Source organism: Pan troglodytes, chromosome 11, assembly GCF_028858775.2.
Source record: "Pan troglodytes isolate AG18354 chromosome 11, NHGRI_mPanTro3-v2.0_pri, whole genome shotgun sequence".
In the NCBI taxonomy this organism is placed as follows: domain Eukaryota; kingdom Metazoa; phylum Chordata; class Mammalia; order Primates; family Hominidae; genus Pan; species Pan troglodytes.
Window position 1 is genome coordinate 62,174,892 of NC_072409.2, and position 19,259 is coordinate 62,194,150.

General features: G+C 40.9%; 1 protein-coding gene across 3 annotated transcripts in view; it reads right to left on the reverse strand.

The window, feature by feature from the left end:
* Positions 1-1,249: 1,249 nt before the first annotated feature.
* CEMIP2 (cell migration inducing hyaluronidase 2) overlaps positions 1,250-19,259 on the reverse strand; it is an 86,286-nt gene continuing 68,276 nt past the window's right edge. For all 3 annotated transcript variants that reach the window (XM_009456723.5, XM_001141007.7, XM_024345713.3), the window contains exons 19-24: positions 18,522-18,704; positions 15,882-16,101; positions 12,405-12,503; positions 7,991-8,145; positions 3,641-3,744; positions 1,250-3,291 (exon numbers count right to left, since the gene is read on the reverse strand). In XM_009456723.5, the coding sequence (XP_009454998.2) occupies positions 3,095-3,291; positions 3,641-3,744; positions 7,991-8,145; positions 12,405-12,503; positions 15,882-16,101; positions 18,522-18,704 (958 nt within the window). In that variant the 3' untranslated portion in view covers positions 1,250-3,094. The remainder of the gene's footprint in view (positions 3,292-3,640; positions 3,745-7,990; positions 8,146-12,404; positions 12,504-15,881; positions 16,102-18,521; positions 18,705-19,259) is intronic.

Genomic DNA, 19,259 nt, shown 5'->3' on the forward strand with positions numbered 1-19,259 from the left:
TAGAGGCTGCTTTGCAGTCATAGTCCATGAGATGGTGCGTCTGCCTTTCATCTTCTTGCCAGCACTCTCTTCCAGCCTCTGAAGATAATATATGGCATGCTGACTCAGGTGGAGAGGCAGGAATCACAGCAAAGACTTAAATCCCAGTCTGTGGATACATGAGAGCCCTCTGTGTTTCTCGTCAGCTGGCTGATTTGTGGACGACCACATTTTTGGAGCTCAACCAACTGCCTCACCTGATGGAAAATGCTTACGAACTTATAAATCACCTTTGAATATATTTTCTTGGTAGAAATAGAACAGATTGCTAGCTGCCAATTCCCTGAAATGTATATATCAGTGTATAGAACCAATTTAATGATTTGAGAGGACTGAGGACTAAAAACTGTATTAAAAGCTTCTATTAAAAAGAGACAATAGAGAAATGCTTTGTTTAGGGCTGGGAGTTTTGTGAGTAACATAGGAAACGCAAATAAAAATAATAGGTAAATGCAATTTTGTTTTAGTCACAAAAAAATTACAGACTGGAGTTAAACAGTGGGCCTATTATATTAGTGCCGTGGTTCCGAAACCTGGCTGCATATTAGAATCATCCGGGGAGCTTTAAAAAAAATTCCAGTGCTCAGGCTGCACCCAACACCAATTAAATCTGAATCTGGGGGGAAGGGAGTAAAGTCCAGGCCTCTATATATTTTTTAAAGCTCCTCAGGTAATTCCAGTGTGCAGCCAAGATGGAGAAACTCTGCCTTGGAGAATACAGTCCCTGCCCTTCTGAAGCTTACTCTTACAATATTTACTTGGTGGATTCTGTCCACCAATTGTCTTCCTCAGTTCCATCAGTAACTTCTTTACAGCTGGAATCTGGAATTTTAAATTTATAGATAGAGATATAAATTCACATACAGGCCAGGCGCAGTGGCTCATGCCTGTAATGCCAGCACTTTGGGAGGCCGAAGCAGGAGTATCACTTGAGGTCAGGAGTTCAAGACCAGCCTGGCCAACACGGTGAAACCCCACTTCTACTAAAAATACAAAAATTAGCAGTGCATGGTGGCGGGTGCCTGTAATCCCAGCTACTTGGGAGGCTGAGGCAGGAGAATCACTTGAACCCGGGAGGTGGAGGTTGCAGCGAGCTGAGACTGCATCACCTCACTCCAGCCTGGGTGACAGAGCGAGACTCCATCTCAAAAAAAATAAAATAACAATAATAATAAAATAAATAATAAATAAATTCACATACACACATATATAAAATACATGCACACATATTTTTATTTAACTTAGGCCCTGATTATTAGTATATGAAACAGAAAAACCAAGTGCCTTGGTAATTTACATATCTTCTCCAAATCTTTAAAGAACCAAGCTCTAAAAAACACACATAAAGATATTTAAGTCATAAAACACACACACACACACACACACACTCACACTCAAACTTTAATGACCTTCAGGAACCATGATCCAATAATATATTTAATAGGTAAGATCTCATTCATCAATATACAAAAAAAAAAAAAAAAAAAAAACCAGAAAACAAAAAACTAACTTTGATTAAGACATGTGCCCTTAGTAAGGGCACTTATAGTTAGAAAGGTTTATCGGTAGCACTTTGAGGTAGCATATTTTGTAAAGTCACAGGGCTGCTCTGCAGTTTCTCCTGGATACAAAGGTAGAGGCCATCAGCCTTTGACCCTGGAAGAGGAAAGTGAAATTATCTGTACTCACTGCCAGTGTCAGCCTGAACACACTTTCTACCACCCACCCTTGGCCATCCCTCCTCTACACTTTATGCGTGGGGGGTTTAGAACAACATAAAGGCATTTTGCTGCTTCTTTCCTCTTGGTACAGCAGCATCCCAGGCTGTGGAGCCAGTTGCCTCTTGCCGCATGTGATTCACCAGCAGGAGATGCATGCACCCTGTGGAAAGGGAAGCTGGGCATCACAGCACGCTTTTTAATTGGCTTTAACATTTCATTAAGTAAGAGTGACTCATTCCTGTAAGGCTTTAAAGAGGTTCATTTCTGAGTATTCTCTCCACGATTCTGACCCTGGAAAGCGCTCCTTTTTTTCCTCCCTGGGTGTAATCATTTTGGGGTATCATTAAGCTTTCTGGGATTTTCCTGGCAGGAGGGTGAACAGAAAAGCTCTAAAAAATCCACACAAAACAGTAACAAAAAACCCAAGTGCAAGAGCAATACCAAGAACAGACTTCCTTTGTGCAAGTTAAAATGATACAAGTTTACGGTTCAGGAAAACAACCTACTTCTTAAAACAAAACAAAACAAAACAAAACAAAAAAGGAAATATTCAGTTGAGCTCTGCATTTTAAACACAAATATACAGTCAAAAGAGGCTAAGGATTAAAGCTGCAAAAATGGTCCCAACAGCCTCAGACTTTTGCTGCAGGAAAATTTTTTGCCCAATGGTCACAGATTAAGGGATATCTAATCCCCAAGAGCCCTTTTGTCCCAATATACTTCCTGTTTGAAAGTTTAACCCTTACAAGTAATTGATATATAAGTGAATAAAAATAGCACATGTCCAGGCAAAAAAGGGCATGAGCTGGGCCTGAGTTGCCACTTAAAACTGTCATTCAATATCATAGAAAATCCTCAAAGGCTGCCCAGAAACAGGGCCCCAGGCACTGCTGAACATGCCAGCCACCAAGTCAACCGCCATCCGACCCAACTGAGCATTAGACTTCAAGTATCCAAGGTGCTACAATAGCTGGTCCTCTAAAGACCTCAGGCTGACTCTCAGAAGCCCCCACTCCACCCCACCCCATTATACAAAAAGTAAAAGCATTGCTCATGGTCATTACAAAATACGGGGGTGGAAAGTGAGGAATAAGAGATCTGCTCTCTGAATACACCAGCCTTACAAATACAAACAACGTCTTTAACATTTTGTACAACTAGAAGGTGCATGAAGCTGGTATCCAAGCAATAATTTCAAACGCTTTCTTTTCTCCCCATTCTGTATCAAACTGGAAAATGGTTCCGTTGGGTTAACAGTGTCATTTTAAAATGCCATAAATTAAATAAGTTAGTTCACATTTTTTTTCCCCCAGCACTTAAGTTACAGTTAGTCTCTAATGTGCTTTTGAAGCTTGCTTTAGCAGTTCCAGGTCTCTTCTGTGGACAGTGGTGGCTCTGGGACAACCATATTCGTCCAGCTGCAAAGGTATGAATTGTTCAAGCACCCCAAGGCCCTGTCCAGCAGGACTGGTAAATAGCTTAGTCCATGATGGTTTAAAGTTTCCACTGAATCCCAAAAATATGGTACTCCCTAAAAAAAAAAAAAAGAAAGAAAAAGAAAAAAAATCAATTTTTATAGCTACATTCCAGCAAGAGAATATAGGAGGTGAGTCGGAGGTGAACAAAACAAAGGCAGCTATTAAAAAACTCTGCACTTCCTTACATCAGCAAATGAACTCTCACCACCCACCTTTTGCCCCAGATAACAAACCACATCCCAACACACTTCCTCTCACATTGTGCCCTTATTTAGAAATCATCTTAATCATACCCACTCCAGCAAACAAGCTCATGAAAATGGTCTGGTAGCTGAATTGCACCATAAAATTACCTATGTTGCTGGCCCTGTAAGAACTTCATGGAATAATACAAATACAAACCTTTGTCATAAAGATGAGCTGGTTTGGCTAATCCCAGAGGTACTAGTAAGTGTGAAATGTTCAACTGCTTTATTTCTCCTCTTGTGCTCAACAGAACAATGGACCTGTATGTGAAATTTAGAAAGTCAGAGCCAATTTCAATCCTTCAGCATGAGTATCTTACTACTGAGTATCTTTCTGAACTGACTGCTGAATAGAAATATTAGATGAAAGCAGAACTCCAAAAAGAAAAAAGCCTAGATGATTTTCCATCCAATTCCCACTCTTCCACCCCACCACCATGGGCTTCACACGTTGCTCTTACAAGGGGTAACGCATACAGAAACCAAATCATTTACGTAAGTTCACCTAGTGCAGGGCTTCCCAACCCCTGGGCCATGGATGGGTACCAGTAGATTAGGAACCAAGTTGCACAGCAGGAGGTGAGCAGGCGAGTGAAGCTTCATCTGTATTTACAGCCACCCCACAACACTTGCATTACAGCCTGAGCTCCGCCTCCTGTCAGGTCAGCTGTGGCATTCAACTCTCATAGGAGCAGAACCCTATTGGGAACTGCACATGTGAGGGATCTAGGTTGTGTGCTCCTGAGAATCTAATGCCTGATGATCTGTTGATCATCATCCCCAGATGGGACCATCTAGTTGCAGGAAAACAAGCTCAGGGCTCCCACTGACTTTACATTATGGTGAGCTGTGTAATTATTTCATTATATATTGCAATGTAATAATAATAGAAAAAAAGTGCACAGTAAATGTAATGTGCTTCAATCATCCTGAAACCATCCCCCTTCACCTCCGGTCCATGGAAAAATTATCTTCCATGAAACCAGTCCCTGATGTCAAAAAGGCTGGGGACTGCTGACCTAGTGGATGGTCTGGGGCACAGCTCTTTTAGGGAATAGTCTATTGTTGTTGTTGTTGTTTATAATTTGTATAAATTTGTGAGGCACAAGTGCAATTTCATTACATACATAGGATTGCATAGTGGTGAAGTCAGGGCACTTAGGGTATCCATCACCCAAATAATGTACACTGTGCCTATTCAGTAATTTCCTGTCATCCACCCCTCACCCTTCCTTCTCCATTGTCCATCAGGGAGTAAGTCTACTGTAACATGGGAGAATGGTTTTGTTTTGTTTCAAATACTCTATTTATTTAAGTTCTATTATCTATTTATTAAATAAATGGATAAACACAATTCTAAAAATAAATAAACGACTAAATGTGTTTTCCATGGTTTGAATTGCCATTTTTGTCACATAGTAAGCCAACATACATACTTGGACCTATCTGTGGATTCTCCGTTCTTCTCTGATCTTGCTCTTCTCTGCCAAAACTATGCTGGCCTATGGCTTCATGGTCCATTTTAATATTTGATAAAAACAAGCCCCTTGTATTACTGTAATTTGTTTATATTTTACTACTTTCTCATTTATTCTTCCAGATGAACTACAGTATCAACTGTCAAGTACAGTAGAAAAGTACCTTTTGGGACACTAATGGAAATGTGTCAAATTTATATTTTAACTAAGTAAATGTAATGCACTTGAATCATCCTGAAACCATCCCCCTCCACCTCCAGTCCACGGAAAAATTATCTTCCATGAAACTGGTCCATGAAATTAACATTTATTAATTTTCCATTCAGAAACAGAGTCTCTCCTTTTATTCAACTTCTGTTGCATATCCTTTAGCAATATATTTAATAATGTATTTATTTTCTCTGTGTGTGTGTGTGTGTGTGTGTGTGTGTGTACATACAAACTCACTCTTTCAAAAACTTTAATCAGAAATGTTCTTGGCCAGCCGGGTGCAGTGGTTCATGCCTTTAATTTCAGCACTTTGGGAGGCTGAGATGAGAGGATCATTTGAGCCCAGGAGTTCAAGACCAGCCTGGGAAACACAGCAAAACTCCATCTCCACAAAAAATTAGAAAAATAATAAAATTAAAAACAGAAACAAAAACAAAAAAAAAAAAACCAGCCAGGCTGGTGGTGTGCACTTGTAGTCCCAGCTACTTGGAAGGCTGAAGTAGGAGGGTCACTTGAGCCTGAGAGGTCAAGACTGCATTGAGCTGTGGACACATCACTGCACTCCAGCCTGGGCATCTATTTTTGTTTTGTTTTGTTTTTTTAGAGATAGGGCCCTTGCTCTGTCACCCCAGCTGGAATGCAGTGATGCAAGTATAGTTTACTGCAGCCTCAAACTCTTGGGCTCAAGGGATCTTCCTGTCCTAGCCTCCTCAGTAGGTGAGACTACAGGTATGTGCCCACATACCCAGATAATTTTTAAATTTTTTATAGAGACAGGGTCTCATTACATTGCCCAGGCTAGTCTTGAACTCCCGGCCTCAAGCAATCGTCCCGCCATGGCCTCCCAAAGTGTTGGGATTATAGGCATGAGCCACTGTGCCTGAACTCTTGGCCAGTATTACTGAAACAAAAATTTTCAAGAACAAATCAGAGTTTAGGGGGCTCTGAGTAGCTCTTATTAATTAAAAGATAACATTAGATTGATTTATTTTCAGAGTCATCAAGGATACCTACAGGAAGTTGAAATTTGTGTGGTATGTCTTAATGTGGGTCTTGATGGTTCTTAAGATTAAGTACCTTAAGTTTCATGCTGGTATGGGTTCTTTATGGTAGTCTTTCTTTCTTTCTTTTTTTTTAGAGACAGAGTCGCGCTCTGTTGCTCAGGCTGGAGTTCAGTGGTACAATCTTGGCTCACTGCAAACTGCCTCCTAGGTTCAAGCAGTTCTCCTGCCTCAGCCTCCCGAGTAGCTGGGATTACAGGTGCCACCAACGTGCCGGCTAGTTTTTGTATTTTTAGTAGAGATGAGGTTTCACCATGTTGGCCAGGCTGGTCTCGAACTCCTGACCTCAGGTGATCCTCCTGCCTCAGACTCCCAAAGTGCTGGGATTACAGGTGTAAGCCACCGTGCCTGGCCTACTGTAGTCTTTCTAAAGCAGTGGTGACACAATCTAAAATTAGTGCAGCAGTCTAAGCACGGCTACCCTGCAGACCTGACCTTCTTCAATAGGTCAGAATTACCCATAAGATCATTTACAGGTCACCCCGCAACCCTATACACATAGACACGTGCTCAGTCTCCCTAGAAGTCACTGCCAGTTGCTCCATACCTTCTTAACACTTTGTTAAAATGCAACATACACACTGAATTTTTGCAAACGAAACCTATCTGCATAACCAGAGGCAGATCAAGAAACAGCATTACCAGTATCTTAAAAGCCTTTCTGTTAATGAGTTGGTTTTACCTCTTAAATCTATGGGGTACCTTGCAGGACTACCATGTTGTCCTAAATATTTGTGGTGAGATTTATGTCCTGGATTGTTTTAGGGGAAGTGAGTGCATGTATTTTCGACATTAGGAAAAATCTTTAAATCCTGCAAGAAAATTGAGGCTGTACAAGTGTCTTAAGCCAGAAGACAGAACTACGTATATACATTTAATGTTACATCCAAATAATCCAGTGACTTCATAGAATTTATTGGCATCCGGTTCTATAAAGCATAAGCTATTGGAAAATGATTCTAAAGCTAGATAGGCCTTTAATTTGGGGAAAGCTTAAGTTCCTTCCTTAATGGTTCCATTAAATGAAAGCGGGTGTATAAATCAACATCTGCGGCAAAGGCAGAAAACACCCTGAGTTCATCTCCTTGCCTCCAGGCAGGGTCTCACCAACCCAGAAAAAGAAAGATTTCTCTCCTGTGCAGCTTTCTTCAGAGACATCAAAGAAAACCAATCAGACTAGTGCTCTGTAAGAGCGATTGCACACTCAACCACTTCAAAAATCAATTTACTCTTTTCCAGTCATTTCCGAGTAACCCAGGTGATGACTTCCTGTATCACAATCATAGTGCAATGCTGTCCGAGACCATCAGTGGGACAGAGGGCTGCAAAGGTAAACTGCCTGGAAAATCACTTCAAAATAGTAATAAGCCTTCTGAGGGAGTTGTGGACAAAGTATATCAACTTAATACTAAAAACTATAATGCTCTGATATTTGTTTTACGAGACTCAAAAATAAAATAAAATAAAAAGTGGGATAGTAATGTTCCAAATAATGAGCTTTTTTCCTCCGAAGAGCCTTCCCACCATTTTGCAAAATGTTGCAACATCCAAGTTCTGCCACAGGTAAGCAATGGCTTGTCAATGATAAGCAGCTTAGACGACATGGGCGTCAATCTGAGGTAGGAGAGGAATGAACACCTTGCATAGTGCCCTGAATGTCCAGAAAGTAAAAAATCGGACTTGACCAGGCATTATCAGTTTGGAACACTCCACATCTTTAAGGTGGCTTTTCCCTGTTACAGCACAAGCTTGACCTACCTTGGAGGGATGCCTGTTTTTAAATACTCTTCAATGCGACTGACATCAGCAAGAGGAAAAACCTTTTTTTCCGTCAAGCGGAATGGAACGCTGCACGGATCCACAACAAGGAGGAGGACGCCTGCACTTCGGAAGGTAAAGTCAGTGCCATTGACCTGAGAATGCAAAAACATCTTCTGCTGTCATCATCATTTTGAGAACATCTGCAGGATGACTCATTTTTCCGGCCCTTTCCCTGTGTCTTCTAAACCCATGATTCAAAGTATATTTCCAAGATTCAAATTGTGTGCTTCACTTGCTTTTTCCTCACCATCTGAAATTGCGCCTGTGTTCCTAGGCACTGCCTATAGATTCTGCCTTGACTGGTGTTTGCTGACTGGAGAAGCTGCTTTGAGCAAGGCATGGTGGCCCCCACTCAGCTAAGCTGGGTGACTTCACTCTGAAGTGTTCAAGGTATTCCTTCTTATACACACTCTCACTGGGGTCAAAGCTTTATAAGTCAATGATAGGTGGCTGCCTCTGTACTTCAGCGTAGATGGCTTATTGTCATATTGGTTCAGAAAAAAATACACATACACACATATAAATATGTACCATGCCTTGATCCACAGAATTCCACGTTAGTTTATATTTGTAGTTTGTTACAAATAATAGCTCTCCTCTGAGATCAAAATGACAAAGCGATAATTTTACCGGAATTTAAGCTACAAAGTACTACTACATTTATTTCACAACTATTGTGAGCTAAATTTTCAAAGTCATCCTCTTTAAATCAGTGGTTTGTGACCTTTTCAAGAAAAAGGAACTCCAGATATTTCCAAATATCATTAATTTCTCAGCCAAAAATGAAGGAGCAAAACAAAACAACTAAGCACTAATTAAACCCAATAGGCACTGTTCCTGTTTATAAGGTGTAAAATTATAAAGTATGCTAAAGGCTAACAAAGGAGAAATGTTCTTACCACTACACCTGTCCATGCCTGGGGAAATTATAATATTTAAATTTTACTTCTAATCACTTTTGATCTCACTGGTATTCAAAATGGCACTTTAAGGCCAGGTGTGGTGGCTTACGCCTGTAATCCAATCCCAGCACTTTGGGAGGTTGAGGTGGGTGAATCACCTGAGGTTAGGAGTTCAAGACCATCCTGACCAACAAGGTGAAACTCCATCTCTACTTAGAGATACACCGGGAGTGGTGGTGCATGCCTGTGATCCCAGCTACTTGGGAGGCTGAGGCAGGAGAATCGTTTGAACCCAGGAGGTGGAGGCTGCAGTGAGCGGAGATGGTGCCACTGCATTCCAGCCTGGGTGACAGAGTGAGACTCTGTCTCAGGGGGAAAAAAAAAAAAAAAAAAGCCCTTTAGCTAATTGCACCAATCCAGTGAAAATAGTTCTGGAAGCGTTTGAAGTAAATTTTATAAGTGGAAAGACTAGACATGATTTCCTTATGTTTTTAAATCTCACTACTTAAAATTGAGGTGCATTTAAGAAAAAAAATACCTAACAGTCCTCAACATACTCAGACTGCCCCCATGAAAAGTATCCCCAAAGCCTGTTGCTTAAAAAACCCACAATACTTTCCATGAAAACTAAAGCAAAGCAAGGTACTGTGGCCCATGCTTGTGATCTCAGCTACTTGGAAGGCTGAGGTAGAAGGGTCACCTGAGTCTAGGAGTTCAAGGTCAACCTGGGCAACATAGCAAGACACTGTCTTAAAAAAAAAAAAACCCCAAACCAGCTGGGTGCAGTGGCTCATGCCTGTAATCCCAACACTCTGGGAGGCCGAGGAGGGTGGATCACCTGAGGTCAGGAGTTCAAGACCAGCCCCCTGGCCAACATGGTGAAACCCCATCTCTACTAAAAATAAAAAAATTAGCTGGGCATGGTGCCTAGCACCTGTAATCCCAGTTACTCGGGAGGCTGAGGCTGGAGAATCTCTTGAACTTGGAAGGCAGAGATTGCAGTGAGCCAAGATCAAGCCACTGCACTTCAGCTTGGATGACAGAGCGAGACTCTGTCTTAAAAAAAAAAAAGAAAAAAAAAAAAACCAACCAAAAAACCCTAATGCAATCCCAGATCTTAGGGAAGAGTTTTCAGATAATGAATGTAAAAAGTATTGGGGATAAATATGACTTTTCTAGAGTCCCAGGCACCCAGTGTGTAACAACGGAGTCAAACAATGTTTTCAGACTCTGGGGCATAGCCTGCCTGAGATTTTTTTTTTTTTTTTTTTTTTTTTTTGTGGCAAAACGCTCTCTCTCTCTCTCTCTCTCTCTCTCTCCTCTCTCTCTCTCTCCCCTCTCTCTCTCTCTCACCTAGTAAACTACTAGAACAGTGAGACTCAGCACCCACCTGCTTCCCTCATGCAACTCCCACCAGTTACCATGCTAACAGGCTGGGATCAGGTTCCTCATGCAGCTGACTGCATTCAGATGCTGAACTAGCAATTTTCATGCCAATAAAATTACATCATGGGTGTATTACAAAATGCAGGACTGCTAAAGGAGGGGAACAAGCATAAACACAGACTTGAAGAATCTTTAACCTGGTGTGGTGGCTCACACCTGTAATCCCAGCACTTGGGAAGGCCAAGGCAGGAAGATCACTTGAGCCCAGGAGTTCAAGACTAGCCTGAGCAACACAGTGGGACTCCATCTCTATAAAAAATATTTTAAAAATTAACCAAGTGGGACTAAAGCATGTGCCTTTAGTCCCAGCTACGTGGGAGGATCAATTTAGCCTGGGAGGTGGAGGGTGCAGTGAGCCGAGATTGCGCCACTGCCCTCTGGCCTGGGTGAAGAGGGAGACCCTGTCTCAAAAACAAACAAACAAACAAACAAACGACAACAACAACAACAACAAAAACCAAGAATCTTTGAGCTACAGTTACATAGGGATAGTCTTAATTCAGAGTTGTGAAGTAGAACTTAAGTTCCGGAGCTGGATGGTAGTGATGGTTGTACAACAATATGAATGGACTTCATGCCACTGAACTGCCCACTTGAGAATGGTTAAGATAGTAAAGTTTATGTGTACTTTATGACAATAAAAAAATTAAGAAAAAAAGTAAAATTTAATTTTCTCCACATATATATGGATTTGTGATTATGTTGCCCACCACTAAAAAAACCAAGCCCCTAAAAAGACCACATGAGATGGCACAGGCCTTGGCTGAGTATTACTTGAAAGGCTGGATACCTGTCACCCAAAGAGTTCTTTGTATGGTGGCACCTAGGTCAACCTGATTTTGGACAGGCCACATGCTGAGACCTGGTTCTCAGTGGCTAACCTTGCTCTATGCGCAAATGCTAATGCTGACACTGCAACTCATGTCTATACTTCCATCAAGCCACTTAGAAAAGACAACTAACACTTTGCATCTTTATTTTCCTCAACTGAAAAAATAGAGAAGAGGCAACCTTAAAATAAAAGGCCGAAGAGATGTTAAAACTTTAATTTCCCATATCTTAAACAATCTTGAAGCTTATTTTAAGTTTCAAAGAATAAGGTTAATGAATAAACACAATCTACTCAGGAAAAAAACATTTCTTAAATGTATTTAAAAACACAAATGTTTAGGAGGTATTTATACCTCTATTGTATTGCTTGCTACCAACAATAGAAAATGTGATGACAAACCAGTGACTACAGCCAGAAGTAATTCATGTCACCAAGATAGAAGATAAAAGCAAGAAGCTGTGACGGTGTACACATCTGCTTTGGTCTGAATGTCTGTGTCCTGCCAAATATTTCTATGCTGAAATCCTAATCTCCAAGGTAACGGTATTAGCAGGTAGAATCTTTGGGAAGTGATCAGGACACAACAGTGTAACCCCCATGAATGGGATCAGTGCTGTTATAAAAGAAGCCTGAGAGAGACCCCTGGACCGTTCTACCCTGTGAGGACGCAGTGAGAAGGCGCCATCTATGAACCAGGCTCACCAGACACTCAATTTGCTGGTGCCTTGCCGTTGGACTTTCCAGCCTCCAGAACTGTGAGAAATAAATTTCTGTTGTTTATTTTTATTTATTTATTTATTTTGGAGACAGAGTCTCACTCTGTTGCACAGGCTGGAGTGCAGTGGCGCGATCTCGGCTCACTGCAGTCTCTGCTTCCTGGGTTCAGGCCATTCTCCTGCCTCAGCCTCCCGAGTAGCTGGGACTACAGGCACCCACCCGCCTCTACACCCGGCTAATTTTTTGTATTTTTAGTAGAGACAGGGTTTCACCATGTTAGCCAGGACGGTCTCGATCTAACCTTACGATCTGCCCACCTTGGCCTCCCAAAGTGCTGGGATCACAGGTGTGAGCCACCGCACCCAGCCAATTTCTGTTGTTTATAAGCTACCTAGTTTATGGCATTTTGTTATACCACCTACAACAGACTAAGACAACACCAGATGGTACTTACAGAAATAACAGACGGGTCTCCACGCTGGGTTTCTGCTTTATCAGGTGACTGGAATTGCACAGGGAGGTAACTTTTATGAGGATCACTAGTAAACACCACCTAGACAGAGAAGTTCCATATTTATGGCAACTCTTACCTTCCTCCAAAAGGTTCCCTCAATATAAAGTTAATTATAATTAAAGCCAGTGGTTGTATTTCTTATTCTGAACTTTTTGTACTTATTTCATGACCTAGAATTCCATCTTGATATTCTTAACACAGTAAGTATATATTTGTTCCTCATTTTCTGGAGCAATCCCAGTTTCAAATAAATATTATTCTTGTTGTTCACTTCAGTTCCATAACTGATTAAATAAATGTGCTTTATATTTATATTTAAATCTTTGTAAACATTTTATGGAAAAACAGGCACAAATATTTTTTAGAGTTTTTTTCAGACCATGGTCCCTCAGTCACTCTAGGAACGAGGAAAGAAGTGTAGATAACAAGGACTACCCTGTTAAGAAACGTTTACTAACTTTGAACATGCGCAGGTCTCAACTCCTCTTTGTGACCTGCAAGGCATTCCATAAACAGAGTTGTGCCTTATAGACAGGCCCCTATTTTTCCCTGTGCTGTTACACTCAGGCAGGGCCTCACTTTCCCACGAGCACTCCACCCTCTTCCTTGCCACTCTGCCTTTGCTGATGCTGTTCCCTTCCCAGGAATGCCCTTCCCTTTTCCCTGTACTCCTCCAAATTACTCCCAGTCTCCAAAACCTGTCTCCTCCCTAAGGGCTCTCTTCTCATTCAAAAACACTTAACTCTCACACAATTTAACACTTAGAGGTACACTGTCCATATAAACCAATGTTAAAAACGTCCCTGCAAGAATAAACAATCAGCCGGGCATGGTAGTTCATGCCTGTAATCCCAGCGCTTTGGGGGGCTGAGATGGGTGGATCACCTTAGGTCCGGAGTTCAAGACCAGCCTGGTCAACATGGCGAACTCCAGTCTCTATTAAAAATACAAAAATCAGCCAGGCAGGTGGTACACATCTGTAGTTCCAGCTACTTGGGAGGCTGAGGCAGGAGAATTGCTTGAGCCTGGGAGATGAAGGTTGCAGTGAGCTGAGATCGTACCACTGCTCTCTAGCCTGGGCGACAGAGTGAGACTCCATCTCAAAAAAAACAAAAAACAAAAAATAAACAGTCAAAATGATCCCAAGTCGGAAGCTGGGTAGTTCTTTGAAGTCTCCAAGTTTGGGGTCAAAAATTCCTGTGAATTTTCCTATTTACTCCTAATATACACGTGTTTGGTTTTGACAGTCAGAACAAAAATTAGGCCGGGCATGGTGGTTCACATCTGTAATCCCAACAATCTGGGAGGCCAAAGTGGGAGGATCGCTTGAGCCCAGGACTTTGAGACCAGCCTAGGCAACATAGTGAGACCCCGCCTCTATATTTAAGAAAAAAAAAATTACCCACAAATTTTCAAGTAAAAGTGATGTTCCCAGCGACTTCAACTACTTTGCAAATGCACAAAGTCAGTAATCAATACATTTTTAAAAAATGAATTCTGATCAATGCTTCATGCGCAAAAGATAAAGAATGCTAAGCATGAGTGCATGGAATCATTTAACAACATAGGCCTAGAATATTTCCAATGTTAATTACATTATTTTTATAAGCTATAATGTTTATTATAGATTATACAAAGTCTCTTCAGTATTGAAGAGTCTTAACAAATCTAGCTTGAGAATTAGGCTGGAAAATTTACTTCCCCACAAAGACTATCTCAAAATGTCACTTTAACAGTCAGATTATTATATCAGCCTGGCAAGGAATCATATAACTTTCATATACAGGGTTGTTTTTGTTGTTGTTGGTTTCTCTGGTTGGTTTATTTTTGATTTTACTTGTATGAGAGAATAGAGGTGGCTCAGAAATATGAGAGACTAAGACTGTGATAGTAGAGTTGCCATTAAAAAAAAAAAAAAATTGGCCAGTGCAGAGGCTTACACCTGTAATCCCAGTACTTTGGGAAGCTGAGACTGACAGATCACTTGAGGTCAGGAGTTAGAGACTGGCCTGGGCGATATGGCAAAACCCCATCTCTAGTAAAAATACAAAAATTAGCCAGGTGTGGTCACATGCACTTGTAGTCCCAGCTACTCAGGAGGCTGAGGGAGGAGAATCCCTTGAACCCGGGAGGCAAAGTTGCAGTGAGTCGAGATCATGCCACTGCACTCCAGCCTGGGCAACAGAGAGAGACTCCATCTCAACAACAACAACAAAAACCAAACCAAAACAAAAAAAGACTTATACATTCTAGTGGGAAACATAAATCCACCTCTTTCTTCCTGGTCTTACTGCCATGAATGGATATAAATAATGAAAAAAAAAAAGAGAGAAATATGGAACTTATTAGTGGAAGTAATTTTGTTTTCTTAAATCACTTAGAATAGTAAGAAATGAAAAGAAAGATTTAGTTTTCTCCATATTCATAGGCAGTATGCATATTTGTGGTAATTATTGCTTTTTAAAAAAAAATTATCAGTGGAACTCAAATGTGAACATGTATCAGAATCAGCTGCAGGGCTGGTTAAAATAGATTGCCAGGCTGCAGCCCCACAGTTGCTGACTCAGTAGGATGAGGGTTGGGCCCAAGAATTCCCATTTTCCACAAGTTTCCAGGGGATCCTGATGCTGCTGGTCTGGGGGTCACACTTTGAGAACCATTTCCCTTAGCCCATATTTGTTTGTGTGAAACATAAATCAGGGCAGCTCCATCCTTTGTTTTTTCACTTGGAACTATCTGATTTCCTTTGGAACCCCTTCTGTATGCCCAATTTTAGTTCGTATTTTGGGTTCACTTTCATTGCAGTGCTTTCTTGAGATCCAGTAGGCAGCCATCTAATCAAGAATGTTAGAAGAAGCATTTTCATTTCGAACCAAAGTCAGTCTGTACTTTTTTTTTTAAATAAAAATGATAAAGTGATGTGATAGTCTGTACTTTAATTACAGATAGATATAATAGCATATGCTTCAAAAATAAGAGCGGATTTCCACCTTATAAAAAGGAAACAATTTTCATATTAGCTGTATTTTTGAAAAGAAATTTCACACTGTGCCAACAAAACGAAGTATCTTTTTTACATCACTGGCATGTAAATCCAACAGTCATATTGCAACAGAATCAAACATCTGAGAAAGAAAAAAAATGAGGACCAACATAGCAACCTCTAATTTTAAACTGTGGAAAATCTGCAGTTGTTCAGGGTAAACTGACGTATCACAGGGGCAAGTATCTCTGTCATAAATTTGAACTAGTTTGCTTCTTACGCGCTTCACATTTTAGCATGGGCCAAAATTCAGGAGATGCCATGCAATGTCCATAAATGGGCAATATAGATGTTTCAAAGAAAAGTGCTCCTATTGCAAAGAAACCCTCTGACTTTTTCTCCTTGGCCACAGACCACTTTTCGTCCTTGTTTACCTGCCGAGTGCCACAGCCTTGACAGAGTCCAGTGAGCATGGCCGGCATCCGCTTGACCACTGACGGCTTTCTGTAGTACTGTGGGTATGCTTTGGCCATGCAGTTACTGATGTCCTTTGAGTCTGTGGCTGCCTGGATCTTGACTCTTTCACATCCCTGAGATGAACAGTAACTGTGGCCATGCCTGTGGCTTTTGGCTTTGAGATACAAAAACAGTAACCTGCGCAAAACAGAAACCAATCCATGTAGTTAGACTTATTCTCAAAAACTTACAAAATTCCTCAAATCAGCTCATGGCCAAAAGGGATATTCCTCCAATTAGTAACTTTTCCTTAAAACATAAATTACAAAATGAATAGTTATTTCTGTTTTCTTTCTATCCTTCAACGGTCCTAAGTCAAATGCAGTAACACTTTAGGAAATATTTCATACCCTGCTTCCATTGTTGTGGAACATATCAAAGCTGATTTCGGGTTTGAATTAGTTCGATAGGTAATTTGGGGGGATGAAATTTGGTTTGGCTCAAAAATTCCTTGGAACACTTTATACATAATGTGTTGAGTTTAGGATTTGGTAAATTAGTGTGGTTCATTCTTTTTGTTGTTCTCATTCATAAATCTTTTTGGTTAAGGCATAAAACTGAAATAATAAAAACAGGAACTGTGACTTCTTTGGCTAAGGCCAAGATAAAGTCTCAAATCAATTCCTGTGATATTTACGAAGAGCAGATGGACCTGGGTTCCTTCGGTCTATATTAGGGTCAAAACCAGGCAAAATGAACAGTCCATCCCACCCATTCTGAATTATCTTCCCACTGCCAAGATGAATGAAAAAGTCTAACTTCCAGGTAGCAGTTCAATCTCTATCAGCAAACCCAGTCCTTCCAAACCAAAGGAAGTCAAGATTCTAAAAAAACTTGATCGAGTGTGATTGATTACTAGAAATGAAGAATTCACACTTTAATGAGGTCAATAAACAGTACAAAGTTGAGATTATGAGGTATAAATCAGCTCAAATGGCACACTGAGTATCTCTAGGACTGAGAGCATTAAAAAAAAAAAAAAAGGCAAAACCCGCAATTCGCAATTACTTTTGCACCAATCTAATAAAAAGAATTAGGACCTCAGGATTCTTGAAATACCCAGATCAGAAAGTATTTTCCATCTTTTTACACTTTTAATCATTAACTTGTCACCAGACTATCCTTCCAAATGTGGATATTCTTTTTATTCTTGTGGAAAATCAAATGGGAATCTGGAAGTTCTATCATCTACAGAATGAAAGTCCAGGTAGTTGTTTAAGTCTAATCAAAAATTGAAAATCAATGCTGGGTGTGGTGGCAGCAGCTACTTGTGAGGCTGAGGTGGGAGTATCACTTGAGCCCAGGAGATCAAGGCTGTAGTGTACCACAACTATGCCTATGAACTGCACTCCAGCCTGGGCAACATAGGGATACACCGTCTCTTAAAAAAAAAAAAAAGAAAGAAAGAAAAATTAAAAATTGGAGACAATTATGACAATAAAACTTTTAAGCTGATAACACTGGCTGGTGGGGGACTGGGAGGGCAAATGAGTTGCATCTTATTTAAAGGCTAACCAGGCACTTAACAACTGAGCCCCGACTTCATTCCCCAAGTCAATCTCGCCACCCTTCTCCCCACTCTGAACTTCTTGCCTTTCCCCAAACATGCAATGCCATGTTCTACCATGCCCCCATGCATTTGTGCACACTGTCTCTTCTGTGTAAGACATCTCACCCACTTCTTTTTCCATCTCCTCCTAAGTGTTTCTCAAGAATTAGCTCCAGGATCACCCTCTCAGGATGTCACTGGTTACTCTAGGCTGAACTTCTGAGGCAATCCAAAAGCCACATTGAATATAGAACCGAGAGCATTCAACCTTTCCTTCTCTAATGACTTGATTTACATGCCCACATTCCTCAATGGACGGTGAGTTTGCAGAAGAAATGCATCTTCTTTCCATTGGTATCTTTATAGTGCATAGACAATGGCATATAGGAGGAATGTCTGCGTGAGGAGAGAGGCTGAAGGAACATGCTACCTGCTGGAAGAGTACAGGAGATGGAGCCTACCATAGCCCACAGGCTGAGAGACTGTAACTGGGTAAAAGCAGTCAAAACCAACAGGACCCCAGAAGAACAGGATTGGAATTAAAAAGTGGAAAGATGCAGCCTAGAGAAAGTTGAAAGCAAATATTCCACATTTACACAGTGATTTTCAAAAACTCAAGGTCAACTTGAAAGATAGCCTAAGTCAGGGAGAGAAAAATGAGCTTTCCCTGAAATATGAACTATATCACATGTAAATAATCACATGAAGAACATTATTATGGGAAAAAAATTATTGTAATTTCCAACTGGGCCTACTGATTCTTCATCGACAAGGGATAATTTCTTTCTCTAAATTGCCTCAATACATATACAGCAAACATCTTCACTCGATCCCTACTGCCAAGTATAATTATGAGCCATTCTAGTTCCCCTCTAAACCTCTAATAGAGATGTGCAGAGAATTACCCACATCAGCTGCTTCACTAAACAGCCGCGATGCTGAAGAACTAGCAATTTCACCATTAAAGAAAAATAGTAATAATTCTCATTCCCTGGTTTCACTGAATTACCCCGTGCTGGAGTCAAAATAGAATTTCCTCTCGGATTGCTTTCTTTGCAGTTCTTCCAGTGAATGCACAGGCTCATATTCTTCGATTTTGGATAATGAGCCATTCTGCCGCTGCAAATAGCCAAAGGTAACTTGAAAACTTGTGTTTGATGGATAGCAAAGGCCAACTCGAATCCAGTCATTCCTTTAAAGGAGAAACATAAAAAAATTAGTTTACACTTCAGCCATTATCTGTTAAGTACTATAGTGTATGCAGATAACTGTCCTTCATGTGCCACTTCTTCCACTTCCTGCCCATAGTTTTCTCCTCCTTAAATTTCTTCTGTGTGTTGGGCCACTGACAGTGGAAGTTCTGAACCATGGCATACTAACAAATCACCCACCTTCATCTGTTGCTCAAATTTCTCATATCAATAGATATACAGCAAAAATATGAGCCTTTAAAATTTTTTTTGTTTTTGTTTTTTGTTGTTGTTGTTGTTTTTGAGATGGAGTCTTGCTCTTTCACTCAGGCTGGAGTGCAGTGGCGCGATCTCAGCTCACTGTGACCTCCACCTCCCAGGTTCAAGCAATTGTCCTGCCTCAGCCTCTTGAGTAGCTGGGATTACAGGGGCACAACACCATGCACAGCTAATTTTTGTACTTTTAGTAGAGACAGGGTTTCACCATGTTGGCCAGGCCGGTCTCGAACTCCTGACCTCAAGTGATCCACCCACCTCAGCCTCCCAGAGTGCTGGGA